This window comes from Rhopalosiphum padi, chromosome 3, assembly GCF_020882245.1.
Source record: "Rhopalosiphum padi isolate XX-2018 chromosome 3, ASM2088224v1, whole genome shotgun sequence".
NCBI classification, from domain to species: Eukaryota; Metazoa; Arthropoda; class Insecta; order Hemiptera; family Aphididae; genus Rhopalosiphum; species Rhopalosiphum padi.
In genome coordinates this window covers 34,755,343-34,773,774 of record NC_083599.1, presented here as the reverse complement: position 1 = coordinate 34,773,774, position 18,432 = coordinate 34,755,343, and the positions used below count along the sequence as shown (strand labels likewise).

The window sequence follows — 18,432 nt, the reverse complement described above, 5'->3', positions numbered from 1 at the left end:
CGCCGCCGCCGCGCGGATATAACGACGACTCGGGGCGACGCACGCGGCGGAGGGACGGCGGTACGCGAGTCGGCCGCGGAGGGTGGGCGCGCGCGCGCACGCAACACACCCCGGCCACCGGTGGCCACGCCCCGCCCCCTCGATATCCGCCTCCCTCCGCCGCCCCCCGAGCGCCGCGACGCGCAAAACGGGCGACGGGCGGGCGTCGTGTTACCGTACGGTCGCGGCGGCGAGGAAATCAATTTCGCGCGCGTGTGTATATGCTGACCGGAAGTGGGGAGGGCGTGTGCGCGGAGCTAAAATGGGAGTGGACCAATCGCCAGAGGGATGAACGCCGCCACAGCCACCACCGGCTGCAACGACTCGGCGGCGCGGAGGAAGGGACGGTATCCTCGAGGGGCCCATGAGTCTCACAGCGCGATAATATACCTTATTATAACGCATTCGCGCGCCGCCGCCGCCGCTTTATACGCGCACATATACGCACGACGGGGGACGTGGCGGAGCGTTTTATGTGTGGACGGAGATGCGCGAGCGCACGCGCGAAGGGACGACGGCGGAGGAATTGACTGCTGCGTGGGGCGGAGAGTCTGCAGAGTGGGTGAGAGCGAGACGGGACAGACAGTCGGACCAGATATATCGTCGTCAGCCAAACCGGAAAGGACGTTCAATATTAAAAACCGATTTATACTCTCCTCCACCCCCCCCCCCCCCACCCACGGACGCGGCGGCGTTCGCTATAAGCCCGTCGTCTCCGGTCATCCGCCCCTTCGCGCGCCGCGCCTACCGCCGGCCTATATCCTGCCGCTCTACCGCCGCCTCCGGTTCCGCGGCCGATCGTTTCTCCGACACGCGTCACGACCGATCTTTTTGTCGTCCACGCGAACCCAAACGCTCGCACACACGCGACAGTCCACACGTACACGCGACACGCTCGACGCGACCGACCGCCGCACAAGCAGCTGCAGTCTTGTAAACGCCGTCGCCGGTCGCCGATATCCGCAACACTGCTTTGTCGTCCGTCGATTGGCCGTCGCAAAACCGATCCGCCGTCGCCGTCGCGTCACCGTTCCGTCGCCGAATATAAGGTGAGTAGGTATACATAAGGCGCATATCTATTTTTTAGGTTATCCGATTGCGGTCGAACCGTTGCACGCCGTGATGATGCGTTTTCGGGAGTGGAAAAAAAATAATAACACATTTCGAACAGGTCTTAACCGCATAGGTATTTGCGCATAGACTACAATATACCTGTCTACCAGCAGTGACGTTTAGTCGATCTCGACTAGATCGAACAAAATAACGTGTTGTATTTATTTTTAGACATAAGTGCGAGTTTAGTCGTATAATATTATTATATACCTAAGATAAGACGTCAATCGCGTCTGTCCGAGCAGTATAGGTTAGGTTTAGGTACACTGTGCAATTTTTTTTTTTCATAATATGTTTGATTTACAGAAGCTTTTCTAAATAATAAAATAAAAACATACTTGCAATTGTTGAATGTTGAAAGAAAATTTGCAGGTTTTAGTAAAATACTAGCAAGCGCTGTTGTAATTGAGTATATCGTTAGGAATATTTTTGAATGATTTGAAATCTCTGTATTCTGTCCAGATAGAAATATTGTATTGGTGAGTGCAATATCAGCAATCTCTAATCATTATTTCATTTGGATTATTAGTATGACGAATATATTATCTACTTTTAAATATATGTGAGATATATTGTGATTGTAATGTTTTTAATATTATATAGGTATTTTACTTTTTTACTTTTCAATAATAATCCTATTATAAATTTACAGGTAGATATATTATTTTAATTATTTTATATGACCAATTAATTTACAAATATAAAAGTAGTATATTAGCAAAATATTTTGAATTGATTTATCAGAATACAATTGATTAGAAAAAAAAAATTATTTTGTAATTTAAATTATGAGAAGTAACAGAATCTTTATTCTATCATTCAAAGAATCAGAACAAATTAATTTAAATTTAGGGAACCTCTTAACCAAAACCGAAATAATATAAAACTTCAATTGTTTTAGTTTCTACATTATAGATATTAAGATATAAAATATTTAAAGCCAACAAATATAAAAACGAATTTGAGAATCTAGTTATTAGATAAATTTCAAGTCTTATTTTAAAATAAAATAAACCGAAAAATAAAAATAAATTTACGTTTGAGAAGCGCACGGATTTTCAATACAATATTTATTTGATATTAAGGTAATTATTATAATTTATTGCAGATTATATTGTATCAATGATAATTTTTTAAATTAACTTGCAAGTTTCAACACAGTTATATTATATCTTATAAGTGTATATTATATTTCTATAAGAGTTAATATCAGTGTTTTAAAAATAAATAAAACATCAGGACTTAATATAAAAAAACTACCTACTTACTAATAATATCTTTGCCCGATAATATTATACAAAATACAATTTTCTAATTGAAAGATTTATATTAATAATTAAATATATACAATTATCATCATATGTATATAAATATTAAAAAAAATTAATACTTATTTATTTTTCTAATTGTATTATTATAATTGAATAAAAACCTTAGTGTTATTTGTAAATTCTATAATCTAATTCTCTTTCTAATTCTCGAAATTCTAATTGTAAATAATAATTAATAATACATCGGTGTAACTAAAATGAAAATGAATTGACTTTGGGGTGTTATCTAACTAAATATTTATTTCTTATACTAATAACTAATTATAGTTGCATTTTAATTTATTATTTTCAAATAAGTAAGCGTCAATTTAATGTTTATCATTTAGTTGGGTACACAGATATAAATACATAATTTAAGGAAGTGTCTCAACATAATATTACAAGAACATTTTTTGTGTTACGTAATTTTTTTTTTTGATACTGTACTAATTGCAATTTGCACATAGCATAAAAACAATTTAACAAATAAATAAAATAAAACATAATAAACATAAAATATAATATATTATATCTTAGTTGAAAAATGTAATATATTAATTTGTGCATGATAAATAAATATCTAATACATATTGTATAATATGCATAAAAATATTTCGTACCACCTTAAAATTTATAATTATAAAAAAAAAGTACTTGCCTTCGTATCTATAGAATAATTTTGCATCTTTGGTCTTTACACTAGGTACCTATGATATGTATTCTTATGTTCAATATTGAGCACATCACTGATAAGTCATTCTTGTTATAAAATTAAAACATCATACAAAACATTTTTCAAAGTTTTATTTATATAATTATTTTTCATTACAATATAATTATATTAAATAATAATTTTTTTTTTAATTTAATGAAATTAAACAAATTTGATTGACAATTTAGTGATTTAGTATCTATTTAATAAATATGATTGCTTATACATATCTATAAATGATATTTTCTATGTATTTATATATCTATATTTTAACGCTATAATCCACAGGCTCTGTACCTATCTAAAATCAGTCGTTAACGCCATGTGGCTTATCTAAAAATAATAAAGATTCTATTACAGACGACTGATGTTATTACAGTACTTTATTTTATTTTTAAAATTGTTTTAAAATGAATATTTGTACATACTGCATTTTAAATCTAAGTAATCTTACTTTCTAATTAATTAAGGTAAAAATAAAAATAATTTAGTTTATTTTATTACACTAAAAAGCGATAAATCTAAAATCATTAACTGAAAAAAGTATATATTAGTCATTTTAGATTATAAACTCAATAACCTATAGCTATCTCACTGATTATAGTCGAGAATAAAAGAAAAAAAAAGGTATTTGCCAATTAATTTTTAATACCTTTATGTAATTGTTAAGGAAGTAAAAAAATTACATCATCATTATTCGTCATACAAATTATCATATTTTGTATGTTATAATGTTTAAATAAATACTATATATTATGCTTAAATTTTGAATTTTTATTAACATGTTTATTTAAAAATTATAATTAAAATCTAATCCTATTTTTATATATAGTATTATACAAATTATATTACACAACACATTAACACAATATAAACATACTCATATAATAATTTCAAGATAATAAACTACCGGTAGGTATGGCATAAAGTGTGTAGCCGTGATGGTATAGTGGCTGGTCGTACTAAAAAGACGATTCTAATAATATACTCCTACCTATATGTGATTAAATAATATAATATGCAAGACTTGCAGTGGATTCTTCGATCATTTTATGAATAAATCATTGCATCCACTATGGCTGTAGGTATATAACTCGTACCCATGTAGTTGAGAGAAAAAAACTGTATAGGTAACCTAATATTTAGGCCTGATAGATAACTGATGTCTGAAAAACTATTTTGTTACTCGATCAGTTTATCTAATAAATATATTAACAAATAATGTACCACGCACGGTTTATATATATTTCTTTATAAAAGTTTAAAACAACCCCACAGTAGGCATGAGAACAGAAATGGTAGGTACATACTATGCCCAATACACGCCCATACCAACCCATACATTGTACTGACTTGATTCAAAATTGTATTTAAATTGGTATCTAAAATGCGTGATTTGAATTGGACGTATGTTATATATATATATACATACTAGTATATATATAATATTATTTGTTAATAAACCTCAAGTTTTCTTTTAGAATCTTACCATTAAATAAATGACTATATTATTAAATACTATTACAATAAATTAGTATATTATGATTTTTATTATAATAATTATGGTTTGAGGAATATATACAATTGTAATTTGTATTATAGATATATACTAATCAATGATTGTGGCAAAGACAGCAAAAAAATGTTCGGCTAGCGCTTTTTTTTATTATAAATACTGATGAATTTAAATGCGTATACCGTTGGATTTTCTATTGCGGAGAATGTAAAAGGACCCGATGGATAACTAACGGTACAACTATTTAAGTGCAAAATAAGTATAATGTTATTTTCAGTACAATCATGAAATGTTTGAATATTTATTCTTATATAGGTATGTCATATTGAAATATTGTATTTTTGTGCAATATGTTATTTTGTAGTATCTAAATATTATTTATTGACAATATTGAACTAAAAAAATGTATTTATTTTAATTTATTTTCCAATACTTAATAATATATACTACCACAATGAGAGTTTGATCCCAGAAATAAAAGTAAATTTATAAAATATAATTGATATCAATATTAATTCTGACTAATGATTTTACCATACACATTATTAAAATAATTTCAGAAAATGGTCATTAGAACTTTATCATTTTATTATTAATATAATATATTATTATAATCATATATCATGTTTTTAATTATTACATCTTTGTTGTTCATTTAACTCTATTATATTACACACTTTGTTATCAAAATTAAGTACATTATAAAGTACGCGTTAATAATATAATTTGTAAAATATAAATTCTAAAAACAACCACAGAGTTATTAATCATAACATGTTATTTTATACACTATATAGATATATTAAAATATAGTACAGTATATTTATAATTTATAAATAATTATTACTTAATAATATAATATGCCATGTATATTATGTGTACTATGTTATATATTTTCAACGGAATTTATGTTTCTAATTATTATACTAAAAAGTTTTATCAAGTATTTTAAACTTATGAACTAACTACATTTCTGTTGGTCTATTATAATATAAACATTTAACAGAAAATTATGTTTTTTATAGGTATGCATAAATAAAGTAAATTAAAGCTAATTATAGTATGAAATAATAACCGAAAATAACTTTTATTTTGTAAAAAAAATAATTGTATTTACTATGAGTTTTATTTAAATAAAACTTTGTAATACATGTCATTTTTTTTTAATGGATTTAACTGGTTTAATTATCCCGGGTCATTGTCATTATCGGTACATTTTTTTAAATCGTTTTGAAACCATTTTTATTTTATTTCATAAATTTAAACGTTACAAGTACATTCCTCTTAGAAGTTTAATATTTTAATTATAAAAACTAGTCAAGTATTTTGTTTCCCAATCCTCGTGCAAATAATTTTGAAAAATAATTAGTAGTTAATTTTTTTTTGATTGATAAACATTTAAATTATTTATGTATCCTGTAACTTCAGTCATTATCCAACGATTTGTGATAAATACATTAATTCGGATAAGACGCAATTTTTAATATTAAAATTGAATTATTATCAAATTTGAGTTATACTGAAGTATTATGTTAGTATTATTACAAACTCTGTACTTACAGAATTTTCTTTGATATTTTCTTATGGTATTATGGTAAAATATAACTTTAAGACGGGCCTTTTTATTCTTGTGTAATACTTTCTTCATAAAAAAATAGCATATTTTAATACTATATTAGTATTTATAATATAATTCAACACATAATAATAATAATAGTAATATAATTTAATTGCAATACGCACAATGTATATTTTTATAAACTATTTATTATTTTCATATATTAACTTTACTTAGCTAGACATTTACTATAAGTGAAAGATTATTTTTTAAATAATATTATAAATCCATAATAACTTTTAATATACTATTTTATGCAACCGAACAATTAAATTATTATAAGAAAAGTAATATGTTCCAATCATTATCCTCTTTAATTACAATATATTCCACATCATTATACTATTCCCTTATATTAACATCATTTTAACTTTGGTAATAATTGAGCAGTATGCAACGAAACATCTTAGTCCTTTATGTATATGAATGGGTTTCAATTATATCTGTTAAAACATCTTCAATTATTAAGTACCTAAACGGCTAAATAGTACATAAATATTGAATAGTATAATAAAATGAACAATAAAATTAGAGAAATAACTGGAAATTTTCATTTTAAAAATAGTAATAAAAACTAGTCTATAAAGTACTATAATTAATTGTTTAAATCATTAAAAATAAAATAAAAACGAATATAATTATATTTATTTCAAATATAACAATAGTATTGATCGTATGTATAATATGTTTTTATCAATTATGTAATTATTATAGAGGTGTTTGAAATGAAAATATTGCGTGGCTGTATTATTATGTTTTTAAAAGTATAAATATTTGTAATAAATCGTATAATAGTATAATGTACATACATTCAAATACATTTCAAATAATTGTAAATTAAAAATTAAAACAATTACGCACTTGTAACTACAATTATAAACACTGGAAATTAATCTGAAGTAAAATATTACTCGTAAATCTTTTACCCGATTTTTATGGCACTAATAAAAATAATAAAAATAGTACATTGTTGTTTTTTCTTAAATTTTAGGCCGTATTAAGACTGTAATGGTTTTTATACAAAATACAAAATTTTTGATCGAGAAATGCACAACTCAACGTACGCTTGTTTGTCAAGATCAAACCCTTCAAATCAATCGTCGTCCGATCAGGAAGGCATAGATCGTCAAAACAGTTTAATGTTTACCAAACTTCCATTGCCAAAATTAGAAAATGATTTACAAAATTATAATTTGAGGTTGGACACCAGACCAAACTCTGAACAGAACAAAGGTAAGTGCATGTAATATTATAACAGATACAACTAAAAGAACTTAAATTTTGAAAACCGGTAACGATACAATAAGTTTTTTAACTCCTGGTTTTTAATGAGTACAGTATATTTTTAAATTATACAATTCACGCATAATTTGAAAATCATAGAATCAATAATTTAAATATATACCTATCATTTGTTATCCGTACAATCAGGTTTTATTATGATTGACTATTTGTGCATATCTTGAAGTTCTATGCAATTGCTATACGCCTTATGATAATCAATTAGAGTGTGTATTATTTTTTTATTTCAATTTCATATGATATGCATATTACTTAATATATTTATGAATTGCACATAAATATATTTTGTGAACTGCTTTATGTAGGTAATTTTAGAATTTTAGATAGTATTATCAAACCAGCTCTGAAATCGTTGTATGATAAAATCTCAACGGGAGTTTAATTAATTGTATTTATGAACTATTTGCTAAGCACAGTTATATAAATTAATAAGGAAAAAATAAACATTTTAAATATAGATCTTTGGTTTATATCTAGAATCAGATTTAATTGGGGCACGCTAAAAACAATATAAACATCGATTAGATTTTAAAATATTTCTATATTACTCTGCAATCGATTCCCACGACGGTGATGTTCAATTAGGTCGACGCGTTTTTTTTCCAAATGATTTACTTTTTAAATACCGAAAAAATTATTACAATAATATGATGTAGCTAAATAGTCTATCTCAAACGCCGTGTAATTGTGAATTTATATAATATTATGTCCATCAAGACCGGCACACTCTATGCTAAAGCTATATAATTATCATCAACAATTTCATCGATTTTGCTAGGATTTCTACTTTTAAAATTTACTGACAAACATTTCGGTGCTATCATTGTCGAGGTATCGATGTAATGCATATAAAATACAATAATAATATATGAAAATGTTCGTATTGGTACGCCTAATTTTGTTAGACAATTGTTGTCACATATTTCATAGGAATTTGTTCGATATAATCATAGCATTTTCAGATTTTTCTAGGACCAATTTGAGAGAGATTTTACATTTGTAACATCAGTTATATTTGCACAAGTACATTGGCCATTTAAAAAAAAAAAAATTGACAAATAATTCAGACGCGTTTACTTGATTTTTCTAGGGCATCAAAATTTTAAAAATCAACCAAATTTATCGGTACCAAATAAAATGCACTAGTAGCAACAAATTTAAAACCTCCTCTAAAGGCGGGTTAAGTCCTAGACTTATTTATCAAAATGTAGAACATTTATCTGAGTGATTTGGTACAATTTTATGAATTTAGAAAATGTACCAGTGCAGGCATTAAATAAATTTGAAATCTGACAGAGATAATAAAGGTTTGTACTAATAAAATATGAATATAAAAATCACCGTGTATTTTTCTTAGAAATTTCCACATAGATCACGGTACGCGTGCAAATATAGCATCGTTTGTTTTTAAACTAAAAAATGTTATGAGTTGTATAAAAATACAAAACAACCTAAAAAGGTTTTGCAAATAGTTTATTTTAACAAAATGTGCTAATACCGACGTAATGGACAATGATTTCATTATTGAAAAGAATAAAAAAAACTTAATAATATGTATTATATGGGTATAGTGGTACTAACGCCAAAAAAATGTGTTTCAAAATAAGCGTTCATTAAAATACCTTAGTCGATTTAAATATTTACCATAGGTGTAAAATATATTAGATACAATTGTTGAATTATATATAAACATAGGATATCAGTATCATTCTGTATCAGCCAATTAAAAATTCTGATAACTACTAATTACAAAATACTTGTTTATAGTAAAATACATTATATTTATTCAAATTTACTAATAAATAATAATCAATAATTAGATGGTACTACAGATCAAACGATAAGAAGGTATAGAACAGCATTCACGAGAGAACAGTTGCTTCGATTAGAAAAAGAATTTTACAAAGAAAATTATGTTTCCCGGCCGAGAAGATGTGAACTTGCCACCGAATTAAATCTTCCCGAATCGACGATAAAGGTATGTAATTTACCTTTATACTAATATTTCCAACGTATTGTTGGTGGCTTAATTAGTATTTATAGATCTAACTGAGATATATACAGGACATAGGCATTCAGCTGATAAGTATAATGTACTCGTATAATATACTAGATTGTTATAATTATACAGAATATTATTTACAAAATATATAATATTGGTCGTACATCTTACATTTTGTATGTGACAAACATTATTACATTAAAACTGTACTCAAATTTTCGAATAGACTACTATTATTGTTATGTAGATTTTACCAAAAGAAATAATCGGTTATTTATCTTGGCAGTACAGTTTTTGGTAAATAATGACGCTCATACTTCATAGTTTCCATAAAGGACAAACTTTTTTTTAGTACCTATGTGTAGGTACTAACCAATTTCACTTTAAAGGAAAATTTAAATTTAAATTCGTTACAGACGTCATCTTACCGATATCAAATAAATTTTATTTTTTTCTTAATATCTAATTTTTCGACATTTGTGACCCTTTCCCTTAGACGTAGAGACAAATTTTAGATTTGAGTATTGTAATGATATTGACCTGGCGAACATATTTTATCAACATCGTTCAAAGTCGTCCTATCGACATCCAACCAAGTTTGTTGTATTTTAGTTACCAAATTTGCATCTATTTTTATCCACCTTAAATAATTTGTATAATTTTGTCTTGGATGCAAACTTGAGAAACGTTACAACTTCATTATATAATTAGTAATTATTGTGCGTTCGCCTTTAACTTAAAAATATCTTTCACCTCGGTCTACAACTGTAAGTAGATTCATTAGTTTATACTACATTTCAAAACTGTTTTGATATTATGTTTAATAAAAGGATTATTCATTTTTTTCCCTTCAATTTCTATTCTTCTATTTCTCTACCCCTGAATCGTTTGATATATAAAAGCAATATTTCAATTTTTTTTTTTTTTAATATTCTTTATAAATATAATAAATTATAAAATAATTCCATAATAATAGTGAATATAAAAGTATTTGTTTTTTTTTTTTATTTTTTAAGAGCTTTTCAAAATTTTAAAGTCTTGTCCAACTTTGTCAAGAATATTTTAAACTACATAATTTTATTACGGCAGTTTTTATAGCTACAATGAGTAACATAGATAAATGTAAAAATATATTTATGTATACATAATACATTCCCAGTAATTATTCTAATGATCTGCGCTACTCTAAGTTTTTATATTTTTTACTTAGTACTTACATCGTAACGTAACCTATTCAATAACAGATAAGATAATTTTTAAATATCATGGTTTGCCAAGATGACTTTTATACCGAACTCGGAATTCAATTTCGGTTTTAAGTGAAAGTTGATGATGTTGGTACACATCTTTCTTATGGTAATTTTTATTAGTAACAATTTTTTGTAAAAGCTCCTCCTAATAATATTGTTATTCAAACTTTATCATAGAAATATTATATTATCTGTTTTAATGATTCAATACAGCGTGCTGTGTATATTTTCATTGTTTCTCAATTTATTTCTACGATTAGCATATTCGTATAGTGCGTTTTCCTAAACATTATAATATTTTACTTGATGTCAGTCAGCACAATGTTGATATAATTCGATATACCGCATTATAGACGTATTATACCTGATACTCCAGACTGGTCGTCGATGTTTAACTACCACAAATCAACGCATATTTCCGGTTAATGATTTCAGGTGTGGTTCCAAAACCGGCGGATGAAGGACAAACGGCAAAGGATCGCCATGGCGTGGCCGTACGCCGTGTACACGGACCCGACGTTTGCGGCTACGGTGCTCCAAGCGGCCGCGGCCAGCGCGCACGCCAACGGCACGCTGCCGGACATAGCGGCCATCGCCAACGCCTACCAATACTCGGCTGCAGCGGCGGCCGCGGCCGCAGGGCCTTCGTATTTTCACGGTCCCGGCGGTGGCGGCGGTGGCGAGTACGGTAAGTTCCAGCCTCAGCATTACGTCGGCCCGGTGCCACCACCGCCCCCGGCGCCGCCCACCCAGTCACTTCAGCAGATGATGAAGAAACCGTTCGGGCCGTTCGCCGGCCACCATCACCACCATCACCATCACCATCAGTTCACGTCGGCGGCGGACGTTGCTGCTATGTCCGCGGCCGCCGACGCCTCCGTGGCCGAGTCGTCGTCCAACAACGGCAACCAGCACGCGGCCGCCTATGACGGCCACAAGGCTGCGGCGGCCGATCGCAAAACGCCGACGGCCACCGCGGTGGTGGTGGTGGACAACAACAAGACGACCAACACGACGACCGCGGCGGCAGCAACGTCGTCGTCGTCGTCGTCATCGGCCGCGGACGCCGCCGATTTTTCCGGCACGAGCTGCAAGTGCGGCATAGTCGATTGCGTGCTGACCACTTCCGGCAAGTCGGTAAACAGCAACGGTGCGATGGACGAGTCTACGCCACCGGCCGCCGTCGACCGCTTGCCGCCACAGCTGTTTTTCATGACTTCCGGCGGACCGGAAACCGGCAGGGACGACATACAGTCGGCCGAATGTTCGTTGGCCGTCCACAAGCACGTCTACCACAAAGAGTACGCCAAAAACAAACTGTTCCAGCCCTACAAATCGGACGTGACTACCGCGAAACTCAATCTGTAAACTATAATTTAACACACATATATACATATAATTTTATTATTATTATCTTCAGTAGTTTTTGGTAATAAGTTCAATTAATGAATTTATTATAAATAGTACGACTCCCGTCGCAACACTATAATATTATTATAAATTATTATAAATATAATAAACAATATTAGACTGCAATTTAACACCTGTATGGTAATGATAATAATAATATAAAAGATTATAGGCGCATCTTACAGGTCATGTCTCCTATCATGTACATGCACAACCTGTGAAATTTGACAAAACACGACGTGTAAATGCGATGTATCAATAATAATATTTCGACTCCTTTCATATATCGGTAATTTTTATCTCTTCGATAAATTATTATTTTCTACACTCGTGATATGGTAATAAAAATGTTTTCTTCAAATGTTGGTGATTTAACTCCTTATTTCCCGCCTCGTTTCACATTTTGCTAAGCTTGTGCACGATACATGAAAACAGTTTAAACATGCATGTCGCATGTGATATATAGGTACTTTATTCAATAATATATATATTATATTAATATTAAACACAATACGATTATCTCATTTGTGCACAACGAAATTATTACAATAAATCGCGTACAGGGTGTGTAAACATAGGTAATTAAAATAAAACGTATAATGTTTGTGTTGTGTGAAGACCAACCACGGACTCTAATTTCATCCGTAATACAATAAATTATTTATATAAGATTATACTAACCTTGATTAAGTACCAATATAATATTATTGTTTCACTAAATTCTAAACTCCGGAGATAAATGCATATTAGACGCTCATTTCGATGTCGAAATCTTAACGGCCAATTATGCATTCCATTAGACATCATGGTCATAAAACAAAACTATCGACGCTTACCCCTTGAAAATTTCCCATTGTGGCCTTCGTTTACACACTATGATCGTTTATAATCTTGGAAGTCTCTCGCAGAATTTTCGTTTCTACACAGCGTGTACCTACTCAAATTAAAATAGACGCATTCATATACAAACAGTGGTAACTATTTTCGTATTATATTAAATTCAATTTTTCTGATACAGACCCAGGTACATATGTTTTCTATTTGGTTTCAGATAAAACCTTTTTTAAGAATCAGAATTAAAAAAGGAATTTTTCGTACAACAGAAAAATTAGGATAAAATTAAAAATTTAATTTAATTTTAACTTAAGATAAACTTAAAATAAAAACTCCATCTATCAACAATCACAAATTGCAAAGCGTAAAATATTTTTATCGGTTCGTTTGGAAAGATTTTATTACGAAATTATTCACTAATAACACTAATAACATTCAGAACTCCATGCCCCGTGGATATGAAGCCCCATACCTTTCGTAAGATGCCCAAAGTAATTAATAGAGACCCTTTCCAAATGGCCTCAGCTGGGTATATTATGGCGATATAACGAACAACGGGTATTTCCTTATATAATGTCGGCTTGGTTGCCATAGTTTATATAGATAAAATAAAATGTATAGAACACAACAGACCCCCGCCCCTACTTCTTTGACATTCAATAAAATACCCAGATAACCAATTATTATTTATTTATCATCTTGTACATTATACAATATACATTATATACCCTAGGCCGGTCAACACAACGATAATGTATGTGTATAACTTTCAAATTTCCTTTAAATGTTAATAATGATACGTTTTATTATTTCATGGTACATCATTGGAGAATGGAGATAATTATTACAGATCTCTTACTTTCTAACTATGAATAAACGATGAATTTGTTAATATGACATAAATATACGAGTCAACTGATATAAATATTGGAAAACTATATGAATATAATAAAGAATGTTTAGTAAAACAAGATTAAGAAACTAAGATAATATATATAATATTATATTAAATGTATAGAACTTACAAAATATTCCTACTGCAATAATATTAATAGGGTTTAAGGCCAAAAAATTTTAAGGTAGAATTATATATGTGTATAAAAGTATGTATAAATATTTTTGTTTTTCATTTATATTTTGAGCAAATTAAATTATAATTTGTGCAATAATGGTAAATATTTGAAAACTTTGATAGTTTTCATTAAAAATTATTTAGGCAAAACATTCCAAAACAACTTTAAAACAATTTATATGAAATGCAAATTGATAAAAAAACAAAAAAAACCAAATTGATATTACACAGTAAAAAAATTCATATTTTTATACTAATCGCCTATCACGATTAAAATAAACGAAATAATTTAATACATTGTTTCATTTTTTAGGGTACATACTAAAAATCCGTTTTTCAATAAGCCTATGTGTTAAACATTTAATACACTTCTACAAAATGTTTTATTAATTTCATGGTAATATTAATCTTCCAAGATATTTTAAAGATAATATGAGAAGTATTTTTTAAGTTATTTCAATCTTCTTGCAAATATTGATTTGATATTGAGTATATTAAATTCACTTTTATCATTGTGTATAAAAATATTCCTTACAATGTCATGTCAAAATTCAATTTCTACACATATGATTGTATGTTAGACAACAATACTTGTAAAATAAAACAATTTTAACAGCGTTGTATTTAAAGTTATATTTAAATTTCTTTAAAACAAGAAAAGTCATTTTTATACATTTTATAATAATATAAAACTTTGTGATTAATGATCATACTGCATTGATAACTACTAGACATAAGAATCAAATTGAGTTTATATTTTATAAATGTTACATAGGTGTCAAATTTTGAATTTGGTATTTTGTAAATAATTAATTACAGAAATTATATTATATTACTAAAACGTAATTATCTGATGTAAGAATAATGTGTATAGGTATACATATACATATACATATACAGACGTATATAGGACACATTTTCGCCATGTTAGTCCATGAATAATTTGTATTATAATATGTGCATATTATTATTCTCTTCCGCAGAACTATATATATATATATATACATATATATACTTCTTTAAAGTTTTTTAAATAAAATTATTACATTTTTAAAACACCGTAATAATAATACTGTATTACTTATTCTAATCTAATATTTTAATACTTAAGAAAATACATGTGTCATACGTGGTCGTATTATACGTTGTATAAAAACCAATGTTATTTTAAACGAGTTAATTTGTCTTTATTGAATGTCACCCAAAAAACTATCTCACTTAATTATATATACTTGTAAATTTGTTCCTTTATTCATCTTCAAAAACTATTTGTTAATTGCAAGTTGAAATTAATATTTTGTGTAATATATTTAATATATAATATTTTGTTTTAGTGTATAATATGATACTGACTGAAAATATTAATACATTTTGATTTAAATCAATGTAAAAAAGAATAATTTAGATTACAATTTTTATGTACAATTTATAAAATACTTAATATTATCTAGTCATAGCATTTCGAAGTACACTATTAGATATTTTAGTCTTTTATCATAAAGCAACTATTTATTGCATTTTAAAATTAACTTAAGTAGTTTTAATATACATATTACATATAGATATCTAGATATCTTAAATAATTTATTTACTTTTGTACATAAATATTATTATAATTTTAATCTTAGTATAATTAATCTAAAAATTTAAGCAATATTTAACTATTTCAGTTGTACAACGGTATTTAATAAAGTGTTGTATAAAATTAGTATAATAATATATTGTAATATTATTATATGTCTTAGACGTTTAAGTAAATAGTTTATCTGCTTATTTAATATGAGAAAAAACTAGGTACCCACATAATGTAAGAGTTCCGTTTACCAGTAATTATATTGATTTATATTGTATTTTTTTCTATTTTTAGATGGTTAGATTAAATTAATGTGAAAGAAAAAAAATCTTGTTTTTATATGTACAATAAATAAATACTATACTTTACTCAATTGAATGTACTATAGTAATTATTGCAATTGGTAGACAATTTCGAGTTTCAAAAATCTATGAATTATTAACATTATTTAAGTTTCCTTATCAATAATAATATGCCTATATATACTGAATTTTATCAAAAATTAAATTATGGTTATATTTTATCTATCTAATGATTACAAATCACGTAAATAGACAATAGTGATATTTGATAATCGCATTGTAATTATATTATTTAAAATAATTACATTAAATGAATATCTTTAGATTCTCATTAAAATTTTTTTTTTTAACATTTTTACTATAATGTATTTTAAATATTAAAGTTATAGTATTTTTTATTATTGTGTGTGGATAAATATTTCTAATCAATTTTTAAGTATGCTGGAAAAATTAATAAGCAAACATAATTTGTTCAGTAAAGTTTTTCGATGGGAAAATAATATAATACTTACTATTTATTGGTATTATTAATGTTCTATTTCTATAAAAATGCTAATATTTATTATAATATAAAATTATTTAACTTAAGGTTAAATATTTAATTGTATATTATAGATGTAATTAGAATATATAATATAATTATGAATATGCATATGGTATTAATATAATGTTAAAAATATCATAATATATTTAATGTCAATTTCACAAAAACTGTTATTTTTAAACTATTTTATACAAATCGGTTATTTTATTCCAATTTTGAATTAACAACATCTTAAAAATTTAAAATATATATATAGTTATTAAATATTTATATAGTAAGTAACATATAAAATTAAAATCTTAGGACCGGAGTCTAACCGGAACTATGATTTAATTTTCTTGTTATACCAAACTCTAAGTTAATGGCCAGGTATTATATCGATTTTTGGTTTTCATAGATTTGAGTTTTATTCTGTGTAGGATTAATTCAAAAATGATTATATTATTTTACTAGGTAATTTTGTTATTTAAATTTTAAAAACAAATATTGGGTAAGTATATTAATTAGCACACTATAATTATTACATTTTTTTCATACATTATGGTATGAATCACAGTAATATCATCTATGATAATTGATAATTATAATACCTGTATAGTATAATATTATTAAACTTTTTTTATAATTTTAAAAATCATCCATAATGAGGATCGAAAAATTTAATTTCAGTTATCTGAATCGAAACCGAAAAAAATTGCAAGCACTACGGTGGATTCCAACACAATAGCAACAACAATATTAGCCAATATTATTTAATCGTATATCTAAATTACCTATAAGAGATTTTTTTTTTAAGCCAATAATAACATTATATGGTACTTTAATATTATTAAAGCTATACTCAGGCATAATATTGTATTAAGTCACACATTATATACAGTAAATATGGAGTTAAATTTTTTTTCTGTATTCATATAAAGCACACGCGATGGAAAATGGTACCTATATTATTGAGATGTGTCTAATAAGACATTGAGTTAATATTTCAATTGTGCGAATGTTTTGATCTCAAATGGATTTTAACAATAACAAAATAATTATAAATTTTAACATCTATTTATAATAAGCAATAACACATTAGTGACATTTCGGTTACAATATAGTGTACATAAACATTTAAATTACCACATATAAATATAATAACTATATATTATAATATTTAAAAAATAAATAATATTATTTATATATTGAATACCTACCTATATTTATCATAAATAATAATAAAATATGTGTGGTGGTTGTAAAAGATACATCTTCAACTATTAATACTAGGCATTTACAATAAGGTATTATATAACATTAAACATTTTATGGGAAAAAAAGTGCTAAAAGGATAAAATATTTCAACAAATAGGTAAATTGCAACAATATAATATTATATTATTGTGCATATTCTATAAGAATGGTATACCCGAAATTGAATGGTCAAACGACATAGAACTAAACAGCAGATCAAATCTTAGAGAACAAATCTCAATTACGATTGAGAGTATATTTTTACGAAACCTTTATAGTGCATAATTGTAAAGCTCATAGTAATTAGTTTTTTAGAAAAAATATTTGTCTTTACACTTCTGAGATCAATAATTAGGTAATCGATAGTCGATACTCGATACATATATACTTTATGTTACAGATAAAGAAATGTTAAGACATATTGACCATATTTACACGACTTTGTATGTATATTATGAGAAAAATGGATAATATAAAATTACGCTTATTATGGTCACAACTGATGTATATAGGTACATCAATATTTTATAGATAATATAGTATTTAAACGTGCAAATACATTTGATGGAGAAAAAAATGATTTTAAACAATAAAATGCG

At 28.1% G+C, this 18,432-nt stretch overlaps 1 protein-coding gene across 1 annotated transcript; it reads left to right on the top strand.

The window, feature by feature from the left end:
- Positions 1–302: 302 nt before the first annotated feature.
- LOC132927598 (segmentation protein even-skipped) lies at positions 303–14,513 on the top strand. The gene is made up of 4 exons (XM_060992154.1): positions 303–1,088; positions 7,300–7,541; positions 9,431–9,588; positions 11,298–14,513. The coding sequence occupies exons 2-4, from the start codon at positions 7,355–7,357 to the stop codon at positions 12,228–12,230; spliced, it is 1,278 nt and encodes a 425-aa protein (XP_060848137.1). The 5' UTR covers positions 303–1,088; positions 7,300–7,354; the 3' UTR covers positions 12,231–14,513.
- The last annotated feature ends 3,919 nt before the right edge of the window (positions 14,514–18,432 follow it).